The sequence below is a fragment of the Seriola lalandi genome, unplaced genomic scaffold (genome assembly GCF_002814215.2).
Source record: "Seriola lalandi dorsalis isolate HSWRI2012SDOR001 ecotype SW California unplaced genomic scaffold, Sedor1 jcf7180002054672, whole genome shotgun sequence".
Lineage (NCBI taxonomy): Eukaryota > Metazoa > Chordata > Actinopteri > Carangiformes > Carangidae > Seriola > Seriola lalandi.
In genome coordinates this window covers 1,827,482-1,840,918 of record NW_019525225.1, presented here as the reverse complement: position 1 = coordinate 1,840,918, position 13,437 = coordinate 1,827,482, and the positions used below count along the sequence as shown (strand labels likewise).

Sequence of the window (13,437 nt, the reverse complement as noted above, 5' to 3'; positions counted from 1 at the left end):
AGAGGAGTGGCAGGTGGCTGCAGCGGTGTTGTTAATAGACAAGGCAGCAGAACAATTCAGGATGGCTGGAAGGAGACGGGGCCGAGGCAGCAACGTCCAACAACAACAGGCCCCACAGAGCCAAAGAGGAGGCCCTCGCAGGGTAAGTCCTGTTCTGTAAATATGAAACATGGCCACCTTCTTTATTCCTACACTTCAAATGATAATCATATGGGGTCTCAGAGTCCCATAAAGGAGGTTCTGGCTGTCTTGTTTTTGTACATTATTTAAAGACTGTGAATGAGAACACGTATCAGTGGGACTCATATTGTATTTTTATGTAACAGGCTTTGAATATTACAGAGGTAAACGTTTCCTCTGTGGTTATTTGACCTGTGCCTGGCAGTGGAGAGTTAACTGATTAGCTGAGTGCAACGATGTAGGAATAGCAAAACAATGATGATTATTCCCAAGTGATATTAAGCACTTGTTCGGAATGATTAAAAATGATAGTTATTAACTAATTCTATTGTAATCAGTTAAGCATTGCTTTAAATGTATCAACAAAGTGTGAATCATAAAGTGTAAAATTTAACTGCATAGTCTGCACATAAACATCTAACATTTGTGTCTTGATTGTGGAAACATAACATACAACTCCTGCATGTATACTGACTTCTTGATGGTGTGAAGTAGGAAATCAGTGGCTAACTATAAGGACTAAGAGAGAAATATAAAAGAAGCATTGAAGCACGTTACTTTGTAGCATTCATACTGAGCATTTCAAAACAAATTTTAAGCCATTAAACTGAATAATCATATAGTTTAACACAAGAAACACTCAACGTTTGAGCAGAATCAAAGTTCAAAGTATATGTTACAACACATCAGATAAAACTGCGTATACTATATGTATCTACACACGACACAAAGTCCATGACATATCAGGATGCTCATTACTTGCTGAGTGCTGAGATTGATCAAGTTATTATCAAAGCTTATCTTGTTTTGATAATACAATTTATTTATGATGTTAAATTTAGAGAGGAGTCCCAACCTACAAATTTACAATACCTTATGTTTTATTAAAATAAAGTACTGTTTATATTCCATTAGTTTCATTCTAAATTCTGCAATAACTCTGTTGCTGTATATCGTCTCCCTGCACTATTTTGTTTTTGAATGCTAGTATGCTCCCAGTAGCACCCTTTTCCTCACACAATCCAAATATATGCAGGTCAGGTAAACTGGAAACTTTACAATTGCCCTTAAGTGTGAATGCAAGTATGAATATGCTTGTTTGTATAAAATGGCAGCTTGTTCAGTCTGTACTTTTAGTCTGCACCTAATGTATACTGAAACCCTGAACAGGATGGAAGTGGTTTAGATGGACGGATGAACTAAATTAGAACATTTTTTTTCCTTCCTCTGTGTTTTCTGTCTGTCTGTTCAGGCTCTGCGGGAGCCGGCTGCTTTTGCCAAGTCTACAGGTTGTGAATCAGAGATCCCCCATGAAAAGTTGACTATTGCCCAAGCACGGAGAGGAACACCAGGTCACACCTCTCAATAGTTTCTGTCTGCATTGCTAATGAATTTCATGTATAGTAACTGAGAGTGTCTTTGGGTCTTTCCCCAGCTAATGACAGAAAGGAATACAGGAAAGCCAAGAGAGTCACTAACTTGAGATCATTCAGTATGTTGGTATCAGCTGACATCAGCTGTAAGAGGTGACGTCAGTATCAGTGCGATATTGTTTTACTGCTAGTTATTTGCCCGATTGTAAGGTTGTTATTATTATGATCTTCTTCTCCAGAAATGTGTCACGCCATATGACTGACAAATTAGCAACGAAAGAAAAGTATTAAGATCTTTATTGGCTGATCGGATATCAGTATCTGCTTTAAAATGGCATATCAGTAAATCCCTAAAAATTACATTGGGGTCAGGACATGGTCTCATATTTCTTATCTTGCAGCTCATCGTCCGGTGCGAGTCTACGCTGATGGGATCTTTGATCTTTTCCATTCGGGGCATGCTCGAGCTCTGATGCAGGCCAAAAATGTGTTCCCGAACACTTACCTGATAGTAGGAGGTAAGGTAGAAATGTCACTCCCCCTCTTAACACATTGCAGTAAAAACACCTTGTGTTTACATGATATGGGCCATTGTCACCCAGAGCTGCATTAGCGTGATAATGGCCTTTAAAGTCCAGTATCTTACAGGTCTTTGGGCTAAATCTTCCATTTTAATTCCAGTTTAAAGTCTTGGATTTGAGGTTAGACATCACATGTAAGTTCCTGTTTCCCTAGTCTGCAGTGATGAACTCACACACAAGTTTAAGGGCTACACGGTGATGACTGAGGATGAACGCTACGAAGCCCTGAGGCACTGCCGTTACGTTGATGAGGTGGTGCGGGACGCTCCCTGGACCCTTACCGCAGAGTTCCTCAAGAAACACAAGGTCATAGGTCACGCAGTCACTGGACACACAGCTTCTTAACATGTCATACAGTGACAACAACTGAGTTATCTGGTGTGCAGATATCAGTCTGAACACTGTCATGTTGCACTCACAGATTGACTTTGTGGCCCATGATGATATCCCTTACACCTCTGCTGGATCAGAGGATGTTTACAAACACATAAAGGAAGCAGGTAAAGATACATATAACCCATTATGATGAATTCTACTTTATCTACCATATCACTTGAATGAATTACATGTGCTTTAATTATTTGTGTATTCATGTCAGGAATGTTTGTGGCAACTCAGAGGACAGAGGGCATCTCCACATCTGATCTGATCACTCGCATCGTCCGAGACTATGACGTTTATGTTCGACGCAACTTGCAAAGAGGTTACACAGCCCGAGAACTAAATGTTGGATTCATTAACGTAAGAGAAATCATATTTACTAAACTGAAATTTTTTTTAAAAACAAAATATAGAAATAATAGCACATGTACTGATGGTCATCTGCTGTGTCTTTTTTCTGACAGGAGAATAAGTACAGGATCCAGAACCAGGTGGACAAGATGAAAGAGACGGTCCGTACGGTGGAGGAGAAGTCCAAACACTTTGTCTACAGAGTGGAGGAGAAGAGCCAGGACCTCATCCACAAGTGGGAAGAGAAGTCGCGAGAATTCATTGGCAACTTCCTGCAGCTTTTTGGACCTGACGGAGCCTGGGCACGTTTACTTTTACATTAATCCACAGGGCACACTAACTGATGGGAAAAATCCCGCATAGACCATAACAGATAAAGAACCTTTCATTTGTAGGTTGAGTTCGTTGTTTGGTGGTGTTTCTTGGTAAATCTTGATGAAATATTTAACTTTCTTGAAGTCTTGCCAGGGAACCAGTGTAGAAATAGCTCCTCACATGACTTCCCGGGAAACCACTAATTATTGTTTTTACACTTTGTTTTTTATAAAGATTAAACAAACAAGATATAATATTAATTAGTGAGCTTTAGAGGGTCTGGTTACTAGATTTTGTTACCGTCAGAGAGAGCCTGCTGTCTCCCCCTGTTCCCGGTCTTTAAGCTAAACTAAGCTAAGCTAAGCTAAGCTAAGCTAACCAGCTGCTCATTCCAGGTATGACACTGGTATCAAAAGAAAGCAGTAAGAAAAGCAAATAAGCAAATTCCCAAAAATGTTGAAGAATTCCTTGAGGGTTCAGTGGTAAACAATTATACAAAGAGCTATTTCCATCATAGAGGAAGCAGAGATACCAGTTTACCCTCCAACAGCAGCCTCAACACAATCTCACAATCTCAAGACATGTGGCATGTTCAGTATTGCTTTTTTAAAATGTGTTTTATTTTGCACTCATACAACAACATGAAAAACAACAACAGATGAGACAGAAAAAGGTCAGGAAGTTTCTTTAGGAGGTTCATAGTATTAGCTACATGGGCAATTTCCCTGGGTGCCAGTGCATGGGGCAACATGGGGAAGGAGGAAAATAGTCTGGTGCTACTGTTGCACTTCCTTTCTCAAAGTTATAACTCATTAATATCAATCTTACCTCAGACAATAATCACTCCTGAAAATCAGCACATCTTACAACTGTACAAGGATAGTAGTATCTCTGATGGTATCTCAGTTTGTTGATAAATATCCAATGATTTGCTTAAAAATCCTAGAAAAAAGACGTGTTCTGTAACTTCAGATCATGTATAGATGTTTTCTTCATCAAAATTACTCAAGTGATTGTTGTCCCTTCATCCATGGTTTCATTGCAACTGGGAACTTTGTCTAAGGCACCAAAACCTAAACACAGTAAGATTCTGAGCCCTTGTCAAAGCACTGACAAAAGGCCCTGTGGTTAATGTGGGAAATGACACAAGTATCAATAAATATGGATGGCTGGGTGAAAGCGAGTGCAATAAACACACCACAGAACATTTCATCACAAAATGATTCACTGCCCCACCGCAACAAAACAACACAGTAAACCTTTCTTCTGTCTCTGTCCTTGTTTAGCATGTGATTCAGGAGCGGAGTGGCCGAATGCTCCAGGCCCTGTCGCCCTACTCTTCACCCCGTGGCTCCCCAAGCAGCAGTCCCACCAGACGACGCTCAGTTTCTCCAGACTCCTCCCCTGCCTCTGCCTCCCCCTCTGCCTCCCCTCCCTCCTCTCCCTCCTCTCTCTCCCCTCCTTCCTCTCCATCCTCCCCCTCTTCACCGAAAAAGTGCGCACGCTCCTCTCTCAAAGCTGCCTCCTCATACAGCAGACATGTACAATGAGCTCCTCATACTTGGGTCATCTTTATTAGTCTTAATCTGGTACATAATATGTTTAAGGATGAAATTAATAAAATGAACAAATAGAAAGGAAGTACTTTGATTTATTACTGGTTTATTCAAGTACAAGTGCAATACATTATCATGTACATAATGTTTCTTCACTGAAAAGAAAAGGACTAGAACATTAAATTTTGCTTTGATGTGATTTGTCTTCTGTTATTTGTTAATCTTATATGTCTAGTGGCTAACTGCATAAGACATACTCACCCTTAAAGGACCTTATACTGTAAGACTTGGTAACTGAGTGTTAATGAGTACAGAGTGTGTTTTTTAGACTAGTGATAATCAATCGAAATCTCCCTGCCATTTTATGGCCTACATCGACATTATTCTTCCCCTAAGAGTTAAAAAGGCTGAATCATCTCTGTAATCTAAGATACTTTTATGGAGAAAGACCAAATGGGTGCTTATACAGTTGTATGAAATCTTTAGTTTGGAAGCAATAAATCCCTAAAGTTCCTCAGAGCAAACAGCTAGAAAGTCTGAATCACAAAACCCTTTAAAACAGCTGGAGTTCCTTAAGCTGCTCTATCAATATTTTTTTAATATTAAAATGGATCCAGTGGCTATATGTAATGTGAAAAAAATCATTTTTACAAGGTGCTATGTATATAGGGAGATAATAAAAATGAATTTGATGGTTATGTCTTTAATGTTTCCCAAGTACCCAGTTCCCATTAAATATCAGGGTGGAGATTGGGGCCATCTCGTCATCAGATCCGAACTAGTGGGTGAGAGTCATAAGAATATATATAGATAATGATACAGTACAGACACCATGCCCCTTTTTTTCTGTTGTAAAAGGGAAACAACTCATAATGACTGGATAGGGGATTGTGTCATGGAATACCATGGGCCTTCTAAACTGGCCTGATCTGTAAATGGAAAAAAAAGGAGGAGTGTAAATTTAGAAAGCATTTTGGATTTCCTGGAAAGTGTATAGGCCTTTGTCATCACTCAAGAAGTAGGCTATGTATTGCTATTGCTCCACAAGGTATGAGAAACAGGTCTACCTCTAATCAACAGACATTAGTTATAGAATACAGGGATCAGCAAATTGAGTTGTTATTACCCTTCAGTGTTCTTAATCATGATATAAAAAGTATATGTATAGTATGATGTATAATATAGGCTGTGGTTAAAGAAATTCAGTTGAGAATATTTATGCAGCCAAACAAAGATAGTGAGATGCAAGATGTCCGACTTGTGTATGGCTGGGATATTTAAAATTATGCATAACAGGGCATTGACTTGAGCCGTACTCCATTAAAAGTAAAAGTCCTGCTCTGAAAATGTTAATTAAGTAAATGTATGTAAGTGTAATCATGAAAAAGTATCAAAAATAAAAGTACTCAAAGGAGGTTATTATATTGTTATACTATTATTACTGATGTATTAATGTGTAAGCATGTTGCGTTTGGTTACTAACTAATTATTGCCATTATAATGAAATCCCTGATTATAATTTTTTTTGATTCATTGAGTCAACTGACTTTTTGGTTTGTAAAATTTCACAATATAGTGACACTTTCACAATGTTTGTTTTGTCCAACTGACAATCCAAACCTCAAAATTATTATATAAAAAAAAAACAAGTTAAAATGATTGGGCCTAAAATAGCTAAAAGGACAGGATGTACACCCTCACAGAACTGGAACCATGTACGTTTTTATTTTGAAAAATGACTTAACCCACTATCAAAATAGTTTTTATGTCAACTGAAAAATCAAGTAGCCTAATCAACTTATCATTTACCCTTTACATATTGTTTGGTACAGTAGTAAAGGATCACATTTTATAAGTTCTTCGTATGTTTTGTATGTAAAATGTTAATTTGTAAGTAGGCTAAGTTATAAAGTAGCATGACAAGAAAATAGTCAAGTAAAGTACAAGTAACTCAGACTTATACTTTATTGCAGTACTTGAGTAAATGTACTTACTTTCCACCTCTAAACGACTCTATAGTCAAACCAAAGCAGACCTATGTGTCAGGCTACAATATATAAACCCAGCGTTTCAGAACTACAAAAATAACTGCGCATGTTCCAGTCGAGGATCTGGGTTTTGTAGTATCTTTGGCTCCGTCTCTTAAAACCATGGATGTGACGTCGCCGTCAGCGAATATCCTGCACGGATTAAAGATGGCGCCCTCTCATGCGCTGAGGTGCTGCAAACGGGCTCTGAATTGGGTACCTGTCCTGTTTATTAACCTGGTTGTCGGTTGGTCTTATTACGCTTATGTTGTGGAGCTCTGTGTGTGTAAGTACATTCACTTTTATAAGTGTTTGCCTATGGCGGGGCGGATTTCTGCTTGTGTTGACAGTTTCAGGGGTTGCCAAGTTTGATAGGCTAGTTGAAGTGAGATTGAAAATCACCCCCAAAACTGCATACATGCGATCAAACCTCGGTTTCTGACTCTTCTAACCATTCACATACATTCATTCCTTCATGACAGCAACGTATGTGTTAATATAACCGGGAAACGTTTTTGTCGAGTAGATTTGGAGAGTCCAGGTGGCTTTTACAGCCGTAAATTAATGATTAATAATTTCCTCGTGATACTTGTAATGCACCAGGTGACATGAAATATGGGCTGAAGTTGACTAAGACTGTAAAACTTCCTCAGGTGTTTTTGTTGTAGCTCCCTAATTTAAAAGATGTAGCTTTCATTGAAGATGTAGTTGCTGCTGGAGAAGAAGGAAGGTGGTTAAGACCTTGAAAGAGTCTGCTGTTCGACTTTGTTTTAGGAGAAAATTATCAGGCTTATTATTTACTTAATAACTGATACTGTTACAACATCATGCATCAAGATAAAAACTGGGTAATAAAGCAAAACCTTATACCATGTAACGATGACTTTTTGTACCTGTCAAAGTGGTTTAATCTGTAAAGGATTAAATAGTTGCATTATTAAAGACATTAAAGTAAAAAAAAAAAAAATCCAAAAATATTGAAGCAAATGATTGATTCAGAGGGACTGATTATTATTATATTTTAAGTCAAATAATTTGTTTTACAACTGTCAACACATTCATCATTCAGTAGTGAGTGAAATAAGATGTTGTATACTTTTGTCTCATAATTAAATGTGCTTAATATGTAAGCATGTTCACTTAGGATTGACCTGACTCAGTGCTCCAAGCTTAAAAAGTGGGCATGAGTATTTTCTGTATCATTCAGCAGATAGATATTGATCATGTACTATCCCCTCACCCACAGTTGTTTTTTTTATAGTCTGTTCCAGGCTGGAACTGATGATACCATTATAAGCATGTAGATATACTGCAGTTATGTCTGTAGCTCAGCGGCTGTGGACAGGACAGGGACATCCCTGCTGCTTAAACAAAGCTCTCTGTTATGGGTGGGTCACTGCTGGCCGTGCCAGGCTGCTACCACATGGTTTGAGAAAGGGCTGGTGTGTGTGTGTCTGTGTGTGTGGTGGGGGATGTGTAGTCATGCATTCTTAGGGCATTCATTGCTGCTCACTAATGTATTTTTTCTCTGCCTAATGTAGATACAATCCCAAATAATGCAGAACGAAGTAAGTGATGCCCCTGCACACTGTTCATTTTCTACATTGTATGATTATTCCACAGATGTCAGTGTATCTACAAATCAAACCTTAACTTTCTCTCAACAGTCAGCTACTTGGTCATCTTTCACATTTTCCTCACCATGTTTATATGGTCCTACTGGAAGACTATCTGGTCCAAACCAGCGGGCCCCTCAAAAGTGGTAAGGCAAGAGAAATAAAAAAGGATTTTGTAAATACCCATATATAGAAACCTCCTAAGTTTACTATGTGTCATGCATTAGGTATTCTCTGACTTAGGCTTTCTTTTCTGCTCCTGTCAGTTCTGTCTGCCCAGAGCAGAGAAGGAATTGTATGAGAGAGAGGAGCGAGCTGATACGCAACAAGAGATTCTGAAGAAAGTGGCAAAGAATTTACCCGTGTACACACGCACGGCGGGGGGAGGTGAGGCTTTCACTAACAGCAGCAAAACTGCCCATGGCTGGCTTAATATTTCAATTCCCAGTAGTTTCTCAAAAGAGGACCACCAGGGAAAACACCGTTAAGTAACAGTTTTTTTCACTGCTGACTTTAGCAAAGACGGACACGGAGACACTTTGTTCAGCTCATGTTTGTCACTCACATGGACAACATTAGATCGGCAATGCAAATGACATTGTGTAAAGGTATTGCTACATCGTGTCTTCCCCTTTTGGATGAAAAGGCAACTCTGTTTATGTCTTCTTAAAACAGAGTACTCTGTGATGCTAGAAGCTGTTATTTCTCTGCTGGTGCATATCCGGCTCTTTCCGCAACTGCACCTATAAGGAAGCATAATTGGACTCAGGTGTGCCTCGTTATCTCTACGTGTCGCACCTGGCTCCTCAACTCATCAACCTACTTAGTTTCACAGGGATATTTCAAAAGACTGTATAAAATTACTGCCCGCATATTTATTTATTTAACTCATAGAATTAATAATATTATGGACAAAAAAATGAAGAGGGCAGGAAATTGTTAAATATGCAAAATACACCTGAAATTCTTATTTTGCTTATATTTTGGCTACGTCACATACACCCTAATGGTGATATCTTGGATATCAGAGCACTGTGTGTAGGGGGGAAAAACAATAGTTATACAGTATTACTTTAATAATTGTGCTTTCATTTTCTCTAAATAGCCATCCGATACTGTCACAGCTGCCAGGTAATCAAACCTGACCGCTGCCATCACTGCTCAACCTGTGAAATGTGAGTGTTTGGAAATTGTACACTGTGTAATTAAGGCTTGTCTCCCTTTTCATTTTTCTGTTTTTGTTTTCCCCAAAGGAGTAGACATGCTTAAACTGATTTTATCTTCCAAAGCATCCAAAAGCTTTTATTTCCGGCTGCAAGAAAAAATTAGCTGTAGCATCTGGTAACAGAGAAAACTGTTAAGTGCATATGCGTTACTGTTGAGAAATAAGACACTACATAGTTAAACAGTGTTAATTTATGCTGCAAATAGTGATTTTAAACCAAATATTCACTCACATTTTTGTAGGGTTTTAAAATGAGATCTTCAACCATTAGGATGTACAACATAAACACAGATATATTCTGACTTATATTGAGTTCTGTGTATTATCTTAGGCTGAATTTCTTACATGTAGACATTTACTAGATTTTACTAATGGGATGTGCTTTTTCCGTGTTCTCATCCTTCAAGGTGTGTGCTAAAAATGGACCATCACTGCCCCTGGTAGGATTTTCTCATTCAATTATGAATTTAAATTGCTCTTTATTTCATCATGATCTAGGTTTTCTGTCTGTGCTCTCCATCAGCTTATTAATCTTAACTTTACAGTAGTCACCTTTTGGCCATATTGTTTATTTATATTTATTTATTGTAGAATCAAGAGAATATGAAGAGGTTTCATCGTCTCTTGTTTCTTCTCAGGGTGAATAACTGTGTTGGATTCTCAAATTACAAGTACTTTGTCTTGTTCTTGGCCTACGCTTCACTCTACTGTGTAGTAATTTGTGCTACAGTGGTCCAGTATTTCATCAAATTCTGGACTGTAAGTACCAAAACTTCCTATTTTCTTTTTTTAAATTGACATGTGTTTGCATGTGAATGCTTGCTGTGGTTGCAGTTCATTGAAGGTGGTGGCAGGATCTTTTGAGGAACTTACATCTTCTGAAGGACGTCATTAATAATTAAACATTATTAATTATTAAATACAATTTAAAAGTTAAGTGGGCTGTGGTGAGGCATGTGATCAGCCACAGCTGATTGCATCGTAAGATACAGTATCAACCAGTTGGTTTACAAATGTGTCACTGTAGTGCACAAGTGTGTCATGTGATGTTATCAGTGGACTCTCTTCAGCATACAGCTTTGCATGAGACAATGGTTCCTGTCACGTAGTCCCAACAGTGAAGAAATATATTGTTATAGCAAAAAATACTATGAATAAGATTATGTCAGACAATAATGGACTTGATCTGTTACTGCAGTCATTTGTTAAGTTAAGATTACTTGACATGAGGACTAGAAATATTCTTGCAGACATGCAGAGTGACAAGACTAAGACTTTTGTTCTCTTTTTTTTTTTTTTTTTCCGCTCTGAAGAAACAGCTGCCTGAAACGCACGCCAAATTCCACATCTTGTTTCTGTTTTTCGTGGCGGCCCTGTTTTTTATCAGCATCCTGTCACTTCTCAGCTACCATCTATGGCTGGTTGGAAAGAACAGGACCACTATAGGTAATTATAAATAAATATGTGAATTTAATTCAACTGCTGATTATATCCTTTGAAAGTCACCATTAACTATATTTTTATATTCTTTTCAGAGGCTTTTAGAGCTCCTGTCTTTGCAAATGGTCCAGACAAAAATGGGTTCTCACTCGGCTGTAGCAGAAACGTAGCTGAGGTGTTTGGAGAACAAGCAAAGTACTGGATGTTTCCTGTTTTCTCAAGGTGAGTCTACTCTGACCTGATATAACTACAGCATTAGCTCCAGTTCCAACATGTTCACTAATGCCACTTTATCTGTTTTATCAGTCTGGGGGATGGACATTCCTTTGTTACCAGATTGGTACACATAGACCCTGAACAAGCAAACAGCATCCTCCAGCAAAATGGAAAAAGGCAAGTGTTTGTTTTTTTTTTTTTTTTTTTAATTTAATCTGCTTCCTTTCAGTTTTGTTTGCAGGGTGATAATCTCTAATGTGATTAAAATTACAGCCCTGCTGATGGAGAGACCAACCCTTGTGTGCCTGGTAACAACATACAACACACAGTGGATGAGAGCAAAGAGAAAGTTGGTGTGTTGCTGATGCTTTCTATCACGTTATTAATTTTTCCGTCATGATGGCTCGTGTTTGTGGTAATTAATCACTGGTTTCTTTTCAGACGGAGGTCAGATAGTCTCTGTGACAATGGAGAGTGAGCCATAGCAGGTATGTGGATGTGACATGAATACTGTAGAGTTCAGCTGGTTTGTCATCCTCAAGTGTTTATTTATACTTTGCTGGCTGTTGCTGCAGGTCGCAGGCACATCAGTAAAAGAGTTCATCAACTTCGATGCCTTAAATCAGGAGCATCAGCACCTCCGCAGGAGCCGTCCTCCAAACCTCATTTTGAGTTTGACAGTGCAGCCTCAAGCCACATGTTTTTGTATGTACATCAAGCGGATCATCCTTCATCTACTGTGCTTTAAACAATAATGTTATCATATCAACTGAGATTGTGCAGGGACCTCATACACACCACCAGGTCCTTCAGGGGTGATTCAGAAGTTTTGTCTTTGTTTTGAGCCAAAGACATTCAAATAATGTTTTGTTGCTTTTTTTCCCCCCTTGAGCCAATATGTCTACATTTATCTACGTGGATTAATCACATTATACATTTCAACAAGAGAATCATCTTTGTCAGTATTAATCCAGCATTATAACTAAACCTCAAATGTTTGATGTAGAGCAGTGGGAACCACTAAAGCGAGATTTGTATCACTCAACATAAAAGACGGTGACACATTTCAGTTCTGTCAATAGTTTGTGCAATATGTTTTATCAGTTTTTCACTCCAAGCACAGTGCAATTATTAAGACCGCTAGTCAATTATCAAAGGGTCTAATTTAGTTGACAGTTTACATGATTAAAAAGATTTAAAGGTCTTTTTGTTTACACTTTTAAGATATTATTTTTGCATTTCAAATTTTATACGATGGGTAAATACGCAAGTGATATATAAGCTTGATATGTGAGGACCAAATCTAGTTTAACTGCAGTTAAAACTGTTTCTAATTCCAAATAATCAAGACACATAACCAGATCATTGTCAATGACATTGCCATTTTTCATTGCACTATAAATATTTGTAATTTCTTTGTCATTAAGCTTTTGTAAATTAATTTCATTGTCTTTCCTTGTATATTGATTTTATTTATTTATATTTATTTTCTTTTAAAAAAGATACTAGATCACAGACGCTCATGTTTGTCCTCTTACTTCCGTTGAACATTTTCACGCTCATGATCAATCCTTTACTGTTGTATAAAATGAATCAATCTTGTGTGTTACTGCCAACGGTCAAGGCTTAAATCTGTGTTCCTTCCATTTGTTTTTCCAGGATGATGATAAGATTTATTTGAAAGTTTGGAAAGCAAAGAGTACAAAATGAAACCACAATGAAAAAAATGTTTATACAGGGGAATCTGTTCAACTGCGTCCATGAGCCTAAACCAGGATAGATGAGGTGAACTTTATTTACCAATGTCGTCATAAATGCTCCTCTCTGTGCTCCTGGCAGCTGTTTCATTATATTACATTGGATTTAGTGGAAATGATGCACAGTGTGGAGTTTGCCTGAGTGATCAGTACATAATAATAACGTGTAGATATTATTGACTGAGTGGTAGCCCATGTGAATGTACTCATAGTAGTTTAATAACTAATTTCACTGACTGAACTTGGCTTAATACACCTCCAGGCAGCTAGAGCTGCAAATGTAGTAAGGCCTGTAAAGAATTGCTTTTTTATTGAGAGAAATATTCAAGCAGGGTGATCTTCATTGTTCTGTAACAATAAATGTAATATAAGAAACTATAAAGTGTGGTTCTTCATCTTGAACATTGGTGCACTGTGAT

At 38.0% G+C, this 13,437-nt stretch overlaps 2 protein-coding genes across 2 annotated transcripts; both read left to right on the top strand.

Moving 5' to 3' along the window:
• The first annotated feature begins 8 nt into the window (after nt 1–8).
• Nucleotides 9–4,936, top strand: LOC111666197 (choline-phosphate cytidylyltransferase B-like). The gene is made up of 8 exons (XM_023421456.2): nt 9–142; nt 1,433–1,532; nt 1,955–2,071; nt 2,289–2,440; nt 2,556–2,634; nt 2,733–2,875; nt 2,980–3,168; nt 4,468–4,936. Exons 1-8 carry the CDS (start codon nt 62–64, stop codon nt 4,729–4,731), a joined length of 1,125 nt encoding a protein of 374 aa, XP_023277224.1. The 5' UTR covers nt 9–61; the 3' UTR covers nt 4,732–4,936.
• Nucleotides 4,937–6,903: 1,967 nt separating this feature from the next.
• LOC111666127 (palmitoyltransferase ZDHHC20-B-like) lies at nt 6,904–13,420 on the top strand. Its single transcript, XM_023421355.2, has 13 exons — nt 6,904–7,050; nt 8,306–8,332; nt 8,432–8,526; nt 8,647–8,767; nt 9,486–9,555; nt 10,013–10,045; nt 10,244–10,364; nt 10,919–11,051; nt 11,141–11,267; nt 11,352–11,438; nt 11,535–11,614; nt 11,703–11,749; nt 11,837–13,420. Exons 1-12 carry the CDS (start codon nt 6,933–6,935, stop codon nt 11,744–11,746), a joined length of 1,056 nt encoding a protein of 351 aa, XP_023277123.1. The 5' UTR covers nt 6,904–6,932; the 3' UTR covers nt 11,747–11,749; nt 11,837–13,420.
• Nucleotides 13,421–13,437: the final 17 nt, after the last annotated feature.

Bases quoted from the DNA above. Each gene is read 5' to 3' on its own strand.
- LOC111666127 (XM_023421355.2), top strand. From the start codon at position 6,933: ATGGCGCCCTCTCATGCGCTGAGGTGCTGCAAACGGGCTCTGAATTGG. The intron at 7,051-8,305 runs GTAAGTACATTC...TGCCTAATGTAG, and splicing joins TGTTGTGGAGCTCTGTGTGT to ATACAATCCCAAATAATGCA. The intron at 11,052-11,140 runs GTAATTATAAAT...TATTCTTTTCAG, and splicing joins AAAGAACAGGACCACTATAG to AGGCTTTTAGAGCTCCTGTC.
- LOC111666197 (XM_023421456.2), top strand. From the start codon at position 62: ATGGCTGGAAGGAGACGGGGCCGAGGCAGCAACGTCCAACAACAACAG. The intron at 143-1,432 runs GTAAGTCCTGTT...CTGTCTGTTCAG, and splicing joins AAAGAGGAGGCCCTCGCAGG to GCTCTGCGGGAGCCGGCTGC. The intron at 2,635-2,732 runs GTAAAGATACAT...TATTCATGTCAG, and splicing joins CAAACACATAAAGGAAGCAG to GAATGTTTGTGGCAACTCAG.